Genomic DNA, 20130 nt, shown 5'->3' on the forward strand with positions numbered 1-20130 from the left:
TTTCAGCAGAAACTCTACAAGCCAGAAGGGACTGGCAGGACATATTTAAAGTGATGAAGGAGAAAAACCTGCAACCAAGATTACTCTACCCAGCAAGGATCTCATTCAGATTTGATGGAGAAATTAAAAGCTTTACAGACAAGCAAAAACTGAGAGAGTTCAGTACCACCAAACCAGCTTTACAACAAATGCTAAAGGAACTTCTCGAGGTAAGAAACACAAGAGAAGGAAAAGACCTGCAATAACAAACCCAAGACAATTTAAAAAATGGTAATAGGAACATAAATATCGATAATTACCTTAAATGTAAATGGATCAAATGCCCCCACCAAAAGATACAGACTGGCTGAATGCTGTCTACATATATATGCTGTCTACAAGAGAAACACTTCAGACCTAGGGACACATAAACACTGAAAGTTAGGGGATGGAAAAAGATATTCCATGCAAATGGAAATCAAAAGAAAGCTGGAGTAGCAATTCTTATATCAGACAAAATAGACTTTAAAATAAAGACTATTAGAAGAGACAAAGAAGGACACTACATAACGATAAAGGGATCAATCCAAGAAGAAGATATAACAATTGTAAATATTTATGCACCCAACATAGGAGCACCTCAATACATAAGGCAAATACTAACAGCCATAAAAGGGGAAATCGACAGTAACACACTCATAGTAGGGGACTTTAACACCCCACTTTCACCAATGGACAGATCATCCAAAATGAAAATAAATAAGGAAACACAAGCTTTAAATGATACATTAAACAAGATGGACTTAGTTGATATTATAGGACATTCCATCCAAAAACAACAGAATACACATTTTTCTCAAGTGCTCATGGAACATTCTCCAGGATAGATCATATCTTGGGTCACAAATCAAGCCTTGGTAAATTTAAGAAAATTGAAATTGTATCAAGTATCTTTTTCGACCACAATGCTATGAGACTAGACATCAATTACAGGAAAAGATCTGTAAAAAATACAAACACATGGAGGCTAAACAATACACTAGTCAATAACGAAGTGATCACTGAAGAAATCAAAGAGGAAATTAAAAAATACCTAGAAACAAATGACAATGGAGACACGACGACCCAAAACCTATGGGACGCAGCAAAAGCAGTTATAAGGGGGAAGTTTTATAGCAACAGAATCCCACCTTAAGAAACAGGAAACATTTCGAGTAAACAACCTGACCCTGCACCTAAAGCAATTAGAGAAAGAAGAACAAAAAACCCCCAAAGTTAGCAGAAGGAAAGAAATCATAAAGATCAGATCAGAAATAAATGAAAAAGAAATGAAGGAAACGATAGCAAAGATCAACCAAACTAAAAGCTGGTTCTTTGAGAAGATAAACAAAATTGACAAACCATTAGCCAGACTCATCAAGAAAAGAAGGGAGGGCCTCCCTGGTGGCGCAGTGGTTAAGAGTCCGCCTGCCGATGCAGGGGATACGGGTTCGTGCCCCGGTCTGGGAGGATCCGATATGCCGCAGAGCGGCTGGGCCCGTGAGCCATGGCCGCTGGGCCTGCGCATCCGGAGCCTGTGCTCCGCAACGGGAGAGGCCACAACAGTGAGAGGCCCGCATACCGTAAAAAGAAAAAAAAAAAAAAAAGAAAAGAAGGGAGAAGACTCAAATCAATAGAATTAGAAATGAAAAAGGAGAAGTAACAACTGACACTGCAGAAATACAAAAGATCATGAGAGATTACTACAAGCAACTCTATGCCAATAAAATGGACAACCTGGAAGAAATGGACAAATTCTTAGAAATGCACAACCTGCCAAGACTGACTCAGGAAGAAATAGAAAATATGAATAGACCAATCACAAGCAATGAAATTGAAACTGTGATTAAAAATCTTCCATCAAACAAAAGCCCAGGACCAGATGGCTTCACAGGCGAATTCTATCAAACATTTAGAGAAGAGCTAACACCCATCCTTCTCAAACTCTTCCAAACAATATCACAGGAAGGAACACTCCCAAACTCATTCTAGGAGGCCACCATCACCTTGATACCAAAACCAGGCAAGGATGTCACAGAGAAAGAAAACTACAGGCCAATATCACTGATGAACATAGATGCAAAAATCCTCAACAAAATACTAGCAAACAGAATCCAACAGCACATTAAAAGGATCATACACCATGATCAAGTGGGGTTTATTCCAGGAACGCAAGGATTCTTCAATATACGCAAATCAATCAATGTGATACACCATATTAACAAGTTGAAGGAGAAAAACCATATGATCATCTCAATAGATGCAGAGAAAGCTTTCGACAAAATTCAACACCCATTTTTGATAAAAACCCTGCAGAAAGTAGGCATAGAGGGAACTTTCCTCAACATAATAAAGGCTATATATGAAAAACCCACAGCCAACATTGTCCTCAATGGTGAAAAACTGAAACCATTTCCACTAAGATCAGGAACAAGACAAGGCTGCCCACTCTCACCACTCTTATTCAACATAGTTTTGGAAGTTTTAGCCACAGCAATCAGAGAAGAAAAGGAAATAAAAGGAATCCAAATTGGAAAAGAAGAAGTAAAGCTGTTACTGTTTGCAGATGACATGATACTATACATAGAGAATCCTAAAGATGCTACCGAAAAACTACTAGAGCTAATCAATGAATTTGGTAAAGTAGCAGGATACAAAATTAATGCACAGAAATCTCTGGCATTCCTATACACTAATGATGAAAAATCTGAAAGTGAAATCAAGAAACCACTCCCATTTACCATTGCAACAAAAAGAATAAATATCTAGGAATAAACCTACCTAAGGAGACAAAAGACCTGTATGCAGAAAATTATAAGACACTGATGAAAGAAATTAAAGATGATACAAATAGATGGAGAGATATACCATGTTCTTGGATTGGAAGAATAAACATTGTGAAACTGACGCTACTACCCAAAGCAATCTACAGATTCAATGCAATCCCTATCAAACTATCACTGGCATTTTTCACAGAACTAGAACAAAACATTTCACAATTTGTATGGAAACACAAAAGACCCCAAATAGCCAAAGCAATCTTGAGAACGAAAAATGGAGCTACAGGAATCAGGCTCCCTGACTTCAGAGTACACCACAAAGCTACAGTAATCAAGACAGTATGGTACTGGCACAAAAACTGTAAGATCAATGGAACAGGATAGAAAGCCCAAAGATAAACCCACGCACATGGTTACCTTATCTTTGATAAAGGAGGCAGGAATGTACAATGGAGAAAGGACAGCCTCTTCAATAAGTGGTGCTGGGAAAACTGGACAAGTACACGTAAAAGTATGAGATTAGAACACTCCCTAACACCATACACAAAAATAAGCTCAAAATGGATTAAAGACCTAAATGTAAGGCCAGACACTATCAAACTCTTAGAGGAAAACATAGGCAGAACACTCTATGACATAAATCACAGCAATGTCCTTTTGACCCACCTCTTAGAGAAATGGAAATAAAAACAATAATAAACAAATGAGACCTAATGAAACTTCAAAGCTTTTGCACAGCAAAGGAAACCATAAACAAGACCAAAAGACAACCCTCAGAATGGGAGAAAATAATTGCAAATGAAGCAACTGACAAAGGATTAATCTCCAAAATGTATAAGCAGCTCATGCAGCTCAATAACAAAAAAACAAACAACCCCATCCAAAAATGGGCAGAAGACCTAAATAGACATTTCTCCAAAGAAGATATAGAGACTGCCAACAAACACATGAAAGAATGCTCAACATCATTAATCATTAGAGAAATGCAAATCAAAACTACAATGAGATATCATCTCACACCAGTCAGAATGGCCATCATCAAGAAATCTAGAAACAATAAATGCTGGAGAAGGTGTTGAGGAAAGGGAACACTCTTTCACTGTTGGTGGGAATGTAAATTGATACAGCCACTATGGAGAACAGTATGGAGGTTCCTTAAAAAACTACAAATAGAACTACCATATGACCCAGCAATCCCACTACTGGGCATATACCCTGAGAAAACCATAATTCAAAAAGAGACATGTACCAAAATGTTCACAGCAGCCCTATTTACAATAGCCCGGAGATGGAAACAACCTAAGTGTCCATCATCAGATGAATGGATAAAGAAGATGTGGCACATATATACAATGGAATATTACTCAGCCATAAAAAGAAATGAAATTGAGCTATTTGTAATGAGGTGGATGGACCTAGAGTCTGTCATACAGAGTGAAGTAAGTCAGAAAGAGAAAGACAAATACTGTATGCTGACACATACATATGGAATTTAAGGAAAAAAATGTCATCAAGAACATAGGGGTAAGACAGGAATAAAGACACAGACCTACTAGAGCATGGACTTGAGGATATGGGGAGGGGGAAGGGTAAGCTGTGACAAAGTGAAAGAGCGGCATGGACATATATACACTACCAAATGTAAGGTAGATAGCTAGTGGGAAGCAGCCGCATAGCACAGGGAGATCAGCTCGGTTCTTTGTGACCGCCTGGAGGGGTGGGATAGGGAGGGTGGGAGGGAGACGCAAAAGGGAGGGGATATGGGAACATATGTATATGTATAACTGATTAAATTTGTAAAAAAAAAAAAAATCAGCTGGGATCCAGACAATGGAATATTATTCAGCACTAAAAAGAAATGAGCTATCCAGCCGTGCAAAGACATGGAGAAACCTTAAAAAATTCATATTCCTAATGAGAGAAGCCAATTGGACAAGGTTACGTGCTGTAGGATTCCCACTACTTGATATTCTGGAAAAGGCCAAACTATGGGGACAATAAACAGATCAGTGGTTGCCAGGGGTTGGGGGGAGGGAGGGATGAACAGGTGAAACTCTTGTGCATGACACTATAATGATGGATACAAGTTGTTATGAATTTGTCCAAACCCATATAAAGTACAACACCAAGAATGAACCACAATGTAACCCATGGACTTCAGGTGATAATGACGGTGTCCCTGTAGGTTTGTTGATTGCAACAAATGTAACCCTCTGGTGGGGGATGTGAGTGCTGGAGGGGGCTTTTGGGTACGTGGGGACAGGGGGTGTGGGAAATCTATATCTTCTGCTCAATTTTTCCGTGAACCTAAAACTGCTATAAAAAATAAAGTCTATAAAAAAAATAAAAAAAAAACAAATGAGACCTAATGAAACTTCAAAGCTTTTGCACAGCAAAGGAAACCATAAACAAGACCAAAAGACAACCCTCAGAATGGGAGAAAATAATTGCAAATGAAGCAACTGACAAAGGATTAATCTCCAAAATGTATAAGCAGCTCATGCAGCTCAATAACAAAAAAACAAACAACCCCATCCAAAAATGGGCAGAAGACCTAAATAGACATTTCTCCAAAGAAGATATAGAGACTGCCAACAAACACATGAAAGAATGCTCAACATCATTAATCATTAGAGAAATGCAAATCAAAACTACAATGAGATATCATCTCACACCAGTCAGAATGGCCATCATCAAGAAATCTAGAAACAATAAATGCTGGAGAAGGTGTTGAGGAAAGGGAACACTCTTTCACTGTTGGTGGGAATGTAAATTGATACAGCCACTATGGAGAACAGTATGGAGGTTCCTTAAAAAACTACAAATAGAACTACCATATGACCCAGCAATCCCACTACTGGGCGTATACCCTGAGAAAACCATAATTCAAAAAGAGTCATGTACCAAAATGTTCATTGCAGCTCTATTTACAGTACCTCGGAGATGGAAGCAACCTAAGTGTCCATCATCGGATGAATGGATAAAGTAGATGTGGCACATATATACCATGGAATATTACTCAGCCATAAAAAGAAACGAAATTGAGTTATTTGTAGTGAGGTGGATGGACCTAGAGTCTGTCATACGGAGTGAAGTAAGTCAGAAAGAGAAAGACAAATACCATATGCTAACATATATATATGGAATCTAAGAGAAAAAAATGTCATGAAGAACCTAGGGGTAAGACGGGAATAAAGACACAGACCTACTGGAGAATGGACTTGAGGATATGGGGAGGGGGAAGGGTAAGCTGTGACAAAGTGAGAAAGTGGCATGGACATATATACACTACCAAACGTAAAATAGATAGCTAGTGGGAAGCAGCCGCATAGCACAGGGAGATCAGTTCGGTGCTTTATGACCACCTAGAGGGGTAGGATAGGGAGGGTGGGAGGGAGGGAGACGCAAGAGGGAAGAGATATGGGAACATATGTATACATATAACTGATTCACTTTGTTATACAGCAGAAACTAACACACCATTGTAAAGCAATTATACTCCAATAAAGATGTGAAAAAAAGGAAAAAAAATACATATATAAATGTATGTACAATGTGTCAAATGTATTCTACCTAGAGACAGCTATCTTCCTGGGATAATTTAGATATCAACAGACTACACAAAGAAACGTTCTCTAGAGTCATTCTTGTCAGTTCAGTTCTTATAAGGGTTCGTTGCAATTAAGTTGTCATATAGTTTTCCAGTATAACACACACCATCCAAATAACCACTTTGTATTATTTTTGCAATTAAAAACTCAGGTGTTTTTACAGTCTGGTCTATACTTGAAGGCAAAACTCTGAAGACCATCCCAAAAGACCAAACATTTAAGTGTCATCTCTTGAATATCATGAACATGCTAGCATCATTTAAAATTTACAGCACTTTCACTACCATGCACCAGTTTCAATGGAAATAAATAGATGCTGTTCTGACCTTATTATAGTAACTATATAAATATTTTTAAAAAGGAGTCCCATATTACTTGGGTTAACTTAAGTTCGTTTTGTGAAGTAAAGACTGGCACTGTCTCATGTTTACTACAATAAAAATAGCTCTATAAAAGGTACATGGAACAAAAATGTAATAAAGGTTGATGCTTTAATTTTTATTACCATGGGCCACATCACACCACCACATGAAGAATAAGATTCTATAGTGCTAATATTCTAAAACTATTAATACTCTAAGAAAAGGGAGGAGAGAAAGAAAATTCACATTCCTCACATGCACCAGAACAGTATGCTTATACATATAAGGTTTCATATAGTTCTTATAACAACACTGGAAAGTCATAAAATACATTATTTCCCACTTTATACAAAATCAGGCTTAGGGAGGTTAAGTAACTTAGCCAAAATCACAACCATCAAGTAGCAGTCGCTGGAATGTAAAACAGATTTGGTTAGGTTAGTCCAGATCGTTTCTTCTACCTCCTGCTGATTCTAAGAAGGGCAGTCCAAAGATCCTATTCTAAATCCTTGAAAATGCCTCCCCATCTACATTATACTGTGAACTCATAGACAAAGCAACCATCCTTATGGTCTGGCACAGAGGTCTCAAACTTTTTGGTCTCAGGATCCCTTTACACTCTTAAAAATTGAGGATCCCAAATAGCTTTTGTTTATGTGGGTTATATCTATCAATATTTACCATATTAGGAATTAAACTAAGTTAAAAATATTATTTCAGGGCCTCCCTGGTGGCGCAAGTGGTTGAGAGTCCGCCTGCCGATGCAGGGGATACAGGTTCGTGCCCCGGTCTGGGAGGATCCCATATGCCACGGAGCGGCTGGGCCCGTGAGCCATGGCCGCTGAGCCTGCGCGTCCGGAGCCTGTGCGTCCGGAGCCTGTGCTCCGCAACGGGGGAGGCCACAACAGTGAGAGGCCCGCATACCGAAAAAAAAAAAAATTATTTCATGTAAAAATAAACTCATTATGTTAAACTCATTTTCCATACAAATTTGTATTTTCAAAAAAAAAAAAATTGTGAGACCAGTGGCATTGTTTTACACTTGTGCAATCCCTAATGTATGGCTTAATAGAAGACAGCTGGATTCTCATATCTGCTTCTGTATTTTATCTATTATGATACATTTAGTTTGAAATATATGAAGAAAATCTGGCTTCATACAGATATGTAGCTGGAAAAGAGAGAAGTCTTAATAATTAGGCTTTTCAGATAATTGTAGATATTCTTTGATGCTGTACCAAAACTAGGTAAGTGGTAATTTCTTAGAGGTCAGTAGCAATGTGGACTTTTCATACTTTGTTAACATTAAAATCCAAGTCCACTGTTTTATCTTGCATCTTGGATAGATCTTTTACTAAATCATGCACAGGTAAGATTATACATTGGTAATTGGGAAAATGTTATTTCACTGAGTTATACGATCTACCAAATGTTGACACAGTTCATTATACAATGTAAAGCACCACATTCATTAATAGCCCCCCACCATTTATTTTATTAGAAGAGTTAATGAAGTCTTGGAAGCTGTCAAGCTCATGGTGGTAGATAAAAATTAGAATTTTGGATAACATGTATTTGAGTGCTGGAATTTTTATCTTTGACAAAAAAATACTATCCGTTGCTTTTCTTGAAGTGATAAGGCTTAGCTGTTCATTTGAGAAAATGTCTGCCGGATCCCCAAGTCTGGATAACCATAGTCTGTCTATCACTTTCAAGTAAAAACAGTGTTCCATGAAAAGTCAGCTAGTTTAGCTCGAAACTCAAGCTTACAACTCTTTTCTTTAAAGTTAATCACCATACGTCAGTATGCAGAGAGCTTTATGAATACTTCCTATTTTGTCATACAGAATACTAAGTACAATTATTCAAAGAATAAAAATTTAGTAAAATAAGAATGTCTTTGATCAAACACAAAATAAATAAAACTGGCATTTTTATATCATAAGTGTGAAGGCACTAAGTACTAGCACAGTTTGGTGCCCCTGCCTTGATTTGTGCTTAGGTGCCAGCTATTCTACCCGCCACTGATTTTTGCACCCTTAATACAAATCTAACACAGCAAAAGGGACAAAATCCGTGTATTATGATGAATACTTTTAGCCTCATAGATCCCTTGAAAGGGTCTCAGGGGCCCCAAAAGGTTCATATACCATGCTTTAAGAAATGCTGGTCTAGTATACTATCTGAAGGCTATTATTAAATTACACACAATAAAATCCAATTGTCTTTCTTGCAGGGAATCTCATTACATACTTACCATGTGCTGATACATCTGCCTGTGTGCCATCTTGTCTCCCCACCTCACTGTATAACTGAGGAATGGTTTGATTCACCAGAGGTGGCGGCTCAGTATAGACTGGATAATTCTCTACATGAAGCTGCTGCTGCATCTGCGGCACACAGACCATGGAGTGCCACAAGCTGTGGTGATAGCACTTGGGCAAGAAAGGGAAAAAACACTTTACTATTCCTTTTCTTAAACTAGTACCATTCTTCACTGAAAAAAAAAGTTGGGCCATGATTTCCAGGTGGGATAACAATGACTTTTGAACTAAGATATGACATTTAGAAAATCTATTCTCTATAACAACTTTAAGATCTTTCGCAGCCTCTGTATCTCATATGTGGACCTAGGAATTATTTTAGGAAAGCACCCTAAGGAAATTAGAGATATACACAATGATCTGTATACAAAAGTGTCTGTTATAGCATTTTTTTAAAGGCAAAAAAAATTAACGACCTAAATATTCAACAATAAGAAACTGGATGAATGAATTATGATATATCCATGATGGAATAAAATACAGGCAATAAAAAATCATGGTGTCAAATATTTAAAGAAAAAGTGTTCATATTGTTTAACTTAAAAGTTTACAAAATTACATAGCATAGTCCATATTTTATAAAATAAATAAATAAGCTGTAAGGAAATATACCAAAGTATACAGTGATTATACAGGTGATTTCAGTTTTCTTTCCACATTAGTATTTTCCATATGCACCATAATGAATGCTATTACTTTTAATATGAGAAAATATTAAAATATCTATTCTACATTTCCTTGTATTCCCATGATGTAAAATATAGGAGACTATATTGTACAACATGGGGAATACAGCCAATATTTTATAATAACTATAACTGGAGCATAACCTTTAAAAATAGTGAATCACTATACTGTACACCCGTAACATATAATGTTGTACAACTATACTTAAGTTTAAAACAAACAAAAATACTAAAAATAAGCAAATAAATAAACTGCTGCCACCTTGTCTCCACAGGTGACTATAATAAACAAACATAACTGAAGGGGCAAGCACTTTATTTTTTCAATTTTTGAAACTGCATTTAGGAAATATAATCTCAAGAGAACAAAAACCCACTCTACAGGGGCCTCCCTGGTGGCGCAAGTGGTTGAGAGTCCGCCTGCCGATGCAGGGGATACGGGTTCGTGCCCCGGTCTGAGAGGATCCCATATGCCTTGGAGCGGCTGGGCCCGTGAGCCATGGCCGCTGAGCCTGCGCGTCCGGAGCCTGCGCGTCCGGAGCCTGCGCGTCCGGAGCCTGTGCTCCGCAACGGGGGAGGCCACAACAGTGAGAGGCCCGCATACCGCAAAAAAAAAAAAAAAAAAAAAAAAAAAAAAAAAAAAAAAAAAAAAACCCACTCTACTACTCTTAAATTATAAATGTGTGCCAGTCAGTAAAGATAGTTTTCTGGAAATGATATGTCCAATGTTTTAGGGAAATCAGTGTCTTGGAAAATATGAACTAATCTGAGTATTATCCATGAGACTATCTGGTTTACTATGTCATATGCCAAAACTTAAGATGCATCATTCCTTTTCAGAAAATGTGTCATCTTATTATATCAGAAATATATTTCAGGGGGAAAATGATCCCTGAAAGTATAAAGTAAAAGAGCTCTTACCTGAAATCAGAGACACCTTTCAGTGATATTAAGGTATCTGTCAGTACTCCCTTTCTACAATTCAGGGAAGTGGCAAAAATCAGTGTTTGGCAAATATCTATGAACACATGAGTGCTTTAAAAATAATACAGCTCTTTAAATGTCTTTGAATTAGTCGGATTACTTTTCACATAAAATGCAGAAATAGCCACAAAAATGTTTTAAGTAAACAGGATAAATAATCCATTTGTTATTTTGAGACAGAAAAACATAGTGAAGGGTTGGCATATGATGTTAAATATGGAGGCCAATATATGCTAAAGTTGTACTTCATAGGGCCCCCACTCATGACAATTTACAACTCTTTTATAAGAGAAACTGAAGTATTGGGAGGTTAAAGTAGAAAACTGACCTGTGTCATCTTCAGAGATATAAAGACAGAAATAAATCTTTTAGGGCCCTCACAGTGTTCTTGGGTTTTAAGGTTCAAGAGTCTGATTATCAAAATGGCTTACATTTTTAAGTTAGAAGTTTTTTTTTAATCAAAGCAATTTTAACAGGACTCTTACCTGCAATCCCAGATTGAAATAGTACTGCAAAACTTTTGCATCTAAAATTAAAAATTTAAATTTTAGTGACTAGATGACATAAACAATTAAAACTTACCATTTAAAACCTCTTCTATTTCAGTATTATGGTAGATACAACAAATGTAGTCTTCCCACATCAACACTACCCTCAATTCTACCTTATAGTAAATGACCATTTACCTACCACTATAGCTAAGATCATTTTCTGAGCCAAGAAGGTTTAATCAACAAATACAGATTTTATTTCTATTCTTAATATTAGACAGATGTTACAGGAATACTAATCTGCAAATATTTAGAGAGACTCTAGTAAAGGCATTTTCTTGCTTGTCTCAAGACTAAAATTTTACTTTAATACAAATCTACTACAAAAGCAATCATGTTGGTCTTCAGAGCTAATACACAGTACAAACTAATGTTCTACAAATGCCAAGATTAGTGATGTCTACTAAGATAACTAGCACTGTTTGAAACAATTCACCTTGTTTTTATTTAACATGACTAACATACCACCACTAGGACTCCAAAAAGAGGAGGCAATGAGTAAGGTAACTTGAAATAAGTTATACAGTAAGGTGATAAAATTTCTCCAGACATAGAACTTTAAAGTATTTTACAAATGAACAAAAAGCAGATGTATGAGAGAAGAGGGAATAGCCTTAGCATTTCAAGTATATCTCTAAATATATTTTTATTGATTGACCTGGGATTCAAATATATTCTTATAAATAAGATAATGTAACTTGATTCCAGTAACAAACTCTCAGAAAACCCCTCTTTCTTAATTTGGAGACTCCCAATACATACAAATGTATTTACTGCCACTTTAAAAGAATGAGCTTGTAATTTGACTATTATGTGGGAATATAGTATAAAGCGTAATGCTCAAGCTAAAGAATATGAAAAGATAATAGCAGGAAGTAAATCCACAAATGGCATGGGATTCCACCCCTTGGTATTCACATACATCCACAAAAAAAATCCATAGCAGTATTACTCTCAATAGCAAAAATGTGGAAACAACTCAAATGTCCATCAACTAATAGATAATAAAATATGGTACATCTATATAATGGAATGTTATTCAGCTGAAAAAAAGAATGAAATACATGATACATGTTACAACATGGATGAACCTTGAAAACATTATGCCAAATGAAAGAAGCCAGCCTACAAAAGACCACATACTGTATGACTCCATCTACATGAAATGTCCAGAACAGGCAAATCCATAGAGAATAGTAAAAAAAAAAAAAAAAAAAAAAATAGAAAGCAAAATAGTAGTTGCCAGGGCCAGAGAGAATGAGGAGTAACTGCTAACGGGTACAGGGTTTCTCTTTGTGGTGATGAAAATATTCTGGAATTAGACAGTGGTGATGGTTGTACAAATTTGTGAATATACTAAAAAGCACTGAATTATGTACTTTACATGGATGACTTGCATGATATATGAATTATATCTCAAGCTGTTAAAAAATGTGGCAGGTAAGGACTATTAAGAACTCAAAATCATCACTTTGAAATGCAACTGGGGGGTGGGATCATGAAAATGATAGGATTTAAACAGGAAGTTAGATGGAAGAGTAGAGGGGGAGAGAATCTGAGTAGAATCATCATGACAGCAAAGTCTTAGAAGTAGAAAAACAGGTGCATATAGTTCTTGTAAAAGTAGAAGGAGATAAGGTACAGTTTTGGAAAAATGACCAGCAATTTCTTATAAAACTAAACACACACCTATCTATGCTCATCAATTCCACTCCTAGGTATTTGCCCAAGGGAAATGAAAACACATGTTCACAAAGACTTTTACAAGCATGTTCATAGCAGCTTTATCATAACTGATCCAAACTAGAATAGTCCACGTGTCCCTCAACAGGAGAATGGACAAGCTGTAGAATACCCATACGATGAAATACTACTCAGCAATAAAAGCAAATAGACTACTGATAATATGCAGCAACATGGAAGAATCTCAAAAAACATTACATTGAGGTTAAGAAGCCTTCCATAAAGAGTACATACTGTATGATTATATTCACATGAAATTCTAAAACAGGTAAAACTAGGGCAGAAAAATATCAGAACAGTGGTTGTCTCTGGGGGGAAGTAGAGACGGGGTAGGGAAAGACTGGGAAGGGGCATGAAGGAACTTTGTGGGATAATGATAATGTTTTATAACTTGATTGGGATTTGGATTACACAGGTGCATGCACTCATCTGTCAAGACTCAGCAAGTGTACATTTAATATTTGTTCATTTCGGGCTTCCCTGGTGGCGCAGTGGTTGAGAGTCTGCCTGCCGATGCAGGGGACACGGGTTTGTGCCCCGGTCCGGGAAGATCCCACATGCCACGGAGCAGCTGGGCCCGTGAGCCATGGCCACTGAGCCTGCGCGTCCGGAGCCTGTGCTCCGCAACGGGAGAGGCCACAACAGTGAGAGGCCCGTGTACCGCAAAAAAAAAAAAAAAAAAAAAAAAAAAAAGATTTGTTCATTTCATTATATGTAAACTTTACATCAAAAGAAAAAATAAATATCCAACTCTAGTTAATGATATGTATGTTCAAGTTTTTAATGGGGAAGAATGATGTCTACAATTTACTTTGAAATGCACCAAAAAGATGGATTAATTGATGGACAGAGAGATGGATGGAGGAAAAGATGGAGAAATGCATGCTAATGCAAGTACAGTTAACAATAGAATATAGGTGGTGGATATATGAATATTCATTTTAAAATTCAAATTTCATGTATGTCTAAACATTTTCAAAATAAAATGCTGGAAAATGCAAAATCAGCATTATGTGCTGAGAAGATCTTGGGCAGGGGTAGGTAGGTGAGGGGAGAAGAGTAAAGGGATCATTGTTCAATGATACATTATTAATAAAATAGAAAACCAAGGAAAAGAGTCAATGTTTTGCATGGCCTCAAGAGAAGAAAGAAGGGAGATAAAAATGAGAAATTTCATTGTAGACAGACTGAGTGTGAAATAAAAGTAAGAAAGCCAAGTGAAAATGTCTAGCAAGTAGGTAGAGGCTAAGGCCAGATAGATTTAGAAATCATCTACATAAAGTTGATAATCAAGTTTTAAGGAAGGGAAGAAGAACAGAATGGAGTTGAAGATCCTGGTGACTACCTTAGAGGCTGAAAAAAACCAAAATAGAATAGAAAAGCAGCTAGAAAAATCAAGGGAATGTTACGGCAAAAAAAAAAAGTATGAATAAGCTACAAACAACTTTCGACTACAATTCTCTTTTGAGATACACTGCTAAACTGAGGGGTAACAAAAAACTTCCAATGGAAAGCTACTCCTTAGTTTAATTAAGGAAACAACACATGGCTGAAATCCAAGGCAGATCAGAGCCCCCCCCCAATTCCTCCCCCCAAAACCTTTTCCAATTCTTCAAAATTCAGTTGGAATCTTAAATATCAAGAATGCAACAATTTCATGCACTTATGGTAGGCATTAAATAAAAGAAATGGAGAAAATTGTGTTATCAACTCCTGCTTTTCAAGAGAAATAATTGAGAGAAGATATCCAATTGAGAATCTTCTTCAGGGCAGACATGTAGTTACCTTAGAAAAGCAGTGTGAGTCAGCTCAACCATACACTTCTTGATTATGGAGAAGATATTCTCAGCTTTCGATTCCTTCTTTCCTTAGTCATTTACCTAGCATTATGCTCTCAAGTCAATTTCCATTTGGTCCACCACCCTACCCTCATTGGTCAACCAAAGAGAGATATGCTCTAAAATTTAAAATTAAAAAACCAAAAAAAAAAACCCAGACCTAAATAACCCTCACCCAAGTCTCAAAATCTACTTACCTTGAGGCAGATCACTGCCATGTGGATCACAGGAATAAGGGGGAGGTAGTGGTGGTAAGTTTGAAGCGTCTGTCACCTCAAGAGGAGGAGGAGGAGGAGGTGGTGGTGGAGTAGGTGGAGGTGGTAGAGAGGCAGCAGCAGCGGGAATAGGAGCAGCCAGGTATGGATAGGATGCTGAAGCAATCACCAAAAAAGAAACAAAACAAAGTAGCAATGTACAGCTGTAACATCTTAGAAGCAGTAGCTCATCCTCTATTTATTTTGTGTTCCCAATATGGTCAAGCAACTCTGAGTCTTATGGTTTGACTTAAAAACAAAAACTTAGGGCTTCCCTGGTGGCACAGTGGTTGAGAGTCCGCCTGCCGATGCAGGGGACACGGGTTCGTGCCCCGGTCCGGGAAGATCCCACATGCCGTGGAGCGGCTGGGCCCGTGAGCCATGGCCGCTGAGCCTGCGCATCCGGAGCCTGTGCTCTGCAGCGGGAGAGGCCACAGCAGTGAGAGGCCCGCGTACCGCAAAAAAAAAAACAAAAAACTTAGAAGGTAAATTGCACATATTCTTTTAGACATACATGCCAGTTGAAAAGTAGGAGTTCATTACAAGTTATTTTGAGTTAAGGAAATTACTTGATATTAAAAGGAAAAAACCCTGGAAACTACAGAGGCTTGACTACCAAGATTTTGAACATCAGCTAACATGTACATAAATAAATACTACTAAAGCAAAATTTTTACTTAGCTTAATACAAAGTTAAGGATGTTTTCAGCCATCTGCCAAACCACAAGATGTAGAAGCTAATAAGAGAGACTAAATTGCACAGATTACAGATTTAAGCAATCCTTGAAGGTTTCTACTTGGTAGCATCAGAGGAATATAGAGAACTCTAAATCATAACAGTTTCATTTCTAAGGACCTACAGAATCTAAAACAGACAGGCTAGATGAACTATCTTATCCCTTTAAATTTCTATAACTGTTACTATAGTTTAAAAACCACAGTCACTTAGGAGTTTCACAGTTTTTGACATAAGAAATTCAAATACAATTATGTTTAAATATCAATACATTCCTCTATGATGATAAAGGCAGCAATGTGGTTCCAACCTAGTGAAAATAAATTATCTCCACATATACGTACTATGTTACATAAATTTGTTAAATTGTTTGATACAACCCTTCAAGTTTAATTGAACATTTTAGCTGACTTAGAAATTCCAGTACTAAATTTTATCACTGTGTTGCCTGCATTATAATTTTACCCCTGAGAAGTATAGAAAGTTTGGGCTCATTGTTCAATAAAGGTTTAAATTTGGAGTTTTAGAACACTTAGTTTAGTAAAAGAACAGTCCACACAAGCTGAATTTGTTATTCTGGTAATTTAGCAAGAGGAATTTAAGGCCAAGTATTAGAAGTAATCCACATTGCTTTCATTCACTAACAACACATTTATTTATACCCTTTATACAACTACAGGCTAATAGTAATAGGAAATCTAAATCTTAGGGTGATTTAAAACTTGATAACCAACTCTTTTGGGGTGATGAGACTGTTCTCTTGATTGTGGTGGTAGATACACAATGCTATGCATTGTTATAACTCATAGAACAGGGCACCAAAAAAATAAATTTTACTGTATCTAAATTAAACAGTAAATTTAAAAAATTTGCTCAAATAACTTTCGAGTTTTGGAGTTTTGTCATGCATGTAGAAATCTCCACTTTTACCATTTTAGAAGAGGATTTAATTTTTAGAACATCTCCAAATCCTCTAAAGATTCATGGATTTGTTTTCTATAAAATAATGGCTTCAACAAAGCCACACTCTTATTCCTTTTAAACTAGCACTCAAATCACACCATTTTTTTCAAAAACAACTGGAATAAGTTCAATTAGCTAAAAATAGTAGAATGTGATTATGATTACAAGGTAAAAACCAACTACTAGACATAGAGGTAGCTAAGTAAGTTCTCCTGGGCCTGAGAGAATCAAGGACGGAAGAAATTTGGAGGTTACTTTGAACTCAACTTTTTCTTTTATTTTGATAACTTAAATTACATTAAAATTAAGAATTTCTCTTCATCAAAAGGTACCACAGAAAAAATGAAAATATCAACAAAGTGAGAGAAAATATTTACAATACATATAACTGGTAACATATTAGTATCTAGGACAAACCTCCGGTTTCATTTGGCATGATTAACATATTGGGCGCAATAATTCTTTGTTGTGGAGGCTGTTTTAGCATCATCCCTGGCCTCAACTTATTAGATGCCAGTAGCTCTCCCCTGCCAAGTTGTAGGACCACTGAAAATGTCTGCAGACATTGTCAAATGTTTCCTAAGGGGCAAATTCTCCTCCAGCTGAGAATCACAGATCTAAACTAAGTGAAAAATGAAATAAGTCAGACAAAGACAGATACCCTACATCAGGGGTCCCCATCCGGTCACGGCCTGTTAGGAACCGGGCTACAGCAGGAGGTGAGTGGCGGGTGAGCGAGTGAAGCTTCATCTGCTGCTCCCCATCGCTCCCCATCGCTCGCGTTACCGCCTGAAGCACCCCCTACCCTCACCCCCGTCTGTGGAAAAACTGTCTTCCGTGAAATGGGTCCCCGGTGCCAAAAACGTTGGGGACCAATGCTCTACATTATCACTTATATGTGGAATCTAAAAAATAAAACAAATGATTATAAAAAAACAGAAACAGATTCAGATATAGAGAACAAACTAGTGGTTGGTTACCAGTGGGGAGAGTGAAGAGGGGCAAAAAAGGGGTAGGGGGTTAAGAGATACAAACTACTATGTATAAAATAAGCAACAAGGATATTGTACAGCACAGGGAAATATAGCCATTATTTACTAATTGAACTCAACTTTCTTTTAAAATGCATATTATAATACGTTCCATAAGAAAAAGCCTTTAAAACTTTCAGTTGCTCTAGAGATGCATGAGCATCTAATTCGCAGACTTAACAGGGCTCTATAGGCTTACCAGGTATAGTTCAAGGGATGGATCCAGAACAATGGAAGCAAACTTTTCTAAAAGTGAATGGAAACCAATGAAATTCATTCAAAAGGCTTATTTCCTTGTCCATGCAGCTACAGTCTGCTTCAGGACATTTCAGAAAAGAACATGAATATACATAGTAAGACTCAGCTTCTCTAGAGACCAAAGGGCAGGGCCAGTACTAAAGTGCAGTGAGGTGCAAAATTTAAAGGGCCACCAAATTAAAGCAAAAAAAAAATTCATGATGAATAAAATACCAAAATTCTAAAAGACAGGATCCAAGCTTGCACTTGCATGACCACAAGAGTGAGTGCCTCACTCACCTCACCCTAAGCCTGGCCCACAGTTCCTATCTTTTAAAAAAACTTTGATACTTTGTTTATCATAGATTCTTTTTTTGCATTAGTCTTGTTTTTTTAATAGTGCATTAAAGTATTATTTATCTTGATCACTGTGGGGTTTTTTTTTTGACACTCCCTTAAATTTTGTACCCAGAGCAAGTAAGTCACCTGTTCTGGCCCTGGCAAAAGACTTGGAAACAGTTACCAAAAAACTCAGTTAACAGGATTTAATGCCTATGAAAACAATCACAATAAAAGCAATCACGGCGTCTAGTTACCTGGCAGATAGGAAGTGACTTAAAGGAGGATGGGATGGGGCTGCCAGACAGTCACATGAATAACAATGAGAAACTTGAGTTTTATCTAGAGGACAGGAATGACAAAGAGCAACTAAAAAGCAGCCATTACCTATTAGAGTTATAGTTGAGGTTCACAAGTGGCTCAACAAAAAGTAAAATGAAGGCCGTATATATTTTTAGAAGTATCTACAAAACAACATAAATCTGGCATTTAAAGGGTAAGCTTTCAATGATTCTACATAAATGGGGTATTACAATGCTTGATTTCACCTGTCACTTATTTTTTTAAGCTCAGACATCTGCTGGAAGCAGACAGCCAACATGTTCCCCTACAATTAGCACAAAGTAGTAAAACCAGTATCTACATTAACATTTCCAATGAAGAATTCCTGTGGTCATTAATGAACATATATTGCATGTTTTGTTCCAGGCACAGTGGCTAAGTACTTATTTTTTACATTATAAATAAAACAGATACAGAAAACAAATCAAACTAATTATTTTCAGGTGGACACTATCCAGGTTAAGAAAGAAAACTTTGCCAGCCATTTCAGAAAACTTCCATGCACTCCATCACAATCACCACCCTCTTACCCCCACCATAATCAACCATTATCCTGACTTTCATAGTAATCACGTCTTTGTAGTTTTAAGTGTTTTGTCACCCAAATGTGCACCCCTACACAGTTTTTTAAAAACTGTATCTTGAACCTCTTTTAATCTATAGGTCCTTTCTCCATCCCTGTCATTTCCTTTCAATTTGTCTTTTGAAGACCCCTTGACCTGTTGAGTTTCCCAGTCTGGATTTTGCTGATTACATACTCATGCTGCATTTCAATATGTTCTTGTATTTCCTGCAAATAGGCAGCTAGATCCAGAAGACCAGATCAGACTCAGGATTGATTCCTTTGGTAGTCTATAGGTAATGTCTCACTATCTTTGCAATCTTAGCAGCTATTGCTGTTCAATATGCATCCGTTCAGTAACGACTGCAAAATGATTACATTCTGCCACTTCTTTTTCACTGATTAGAATGCTAATATATAGAAATATTTCCCCTCATCTACTATTTGGTCACCCCGTATTATAGTTCATATAAGAAAGGCAGGATAAATACTTGATTCTTTCACTTTACTGTCCCGTTTTCAAGAACGTAAACTGGTTTCCTAACATCCTCTTAAGAGAGCCAATTCTTTTTTCAGTTATGTATTCTTTTCAGATTATTTTCCATTATATGTTATTATTAGATATTGATTACAGTTCCCTGTGCTATACAGTAAATCCTTGTTTTTTAATCTTTTATGTATAGTTGTTTAGATAGATAGATAGATAGTTGTTAATCCCAAGGGAAGAAATTTTTTAAATATCATCAGGAACTTTTAAATATATTTGACA

The 20130-nt window shown here is 36.9% G+C and overlaps 1 protein-coding gene across 1 annotated transcript in view; it reads right to left on the minus strand.

Annotated features, from left to right (window-relative positions):
* Positions 1-20130, minus strand: part of ALG13 (ALG13 UDP-N-acetylglucosaminyltransferase subunit) — a 76547-nt gene that overhangs the window by 3958 nt on the left and 52459 nt on the right. The window contains 3 exon segments of the mRNA XM_060086863.1: positions 9029-9206; positions 11251-11291; positions 15095-15268. Of these exon segments, the coding sequence (XP_059942846.1) occupies positions 9029-9206; positions 11251-11291; positions 15095-15268 (393 nt within the window).

Source organism: Mesoplodon densirostris, chromosome X, assembly GCF_025265405.1.
Source record: "Mesoplodon densirostris isolate mMesDen1 chromosome X, mMesDen1 primary haplotype, whole genome shotgun sequence".
Classification (NCBI taxonomy): Eukaryota; Metazoa; Chordata; class Mammalia; order Artiodactyla; family Ziphiidae; genus Mesoplodon; species Mesoplodon densirostris.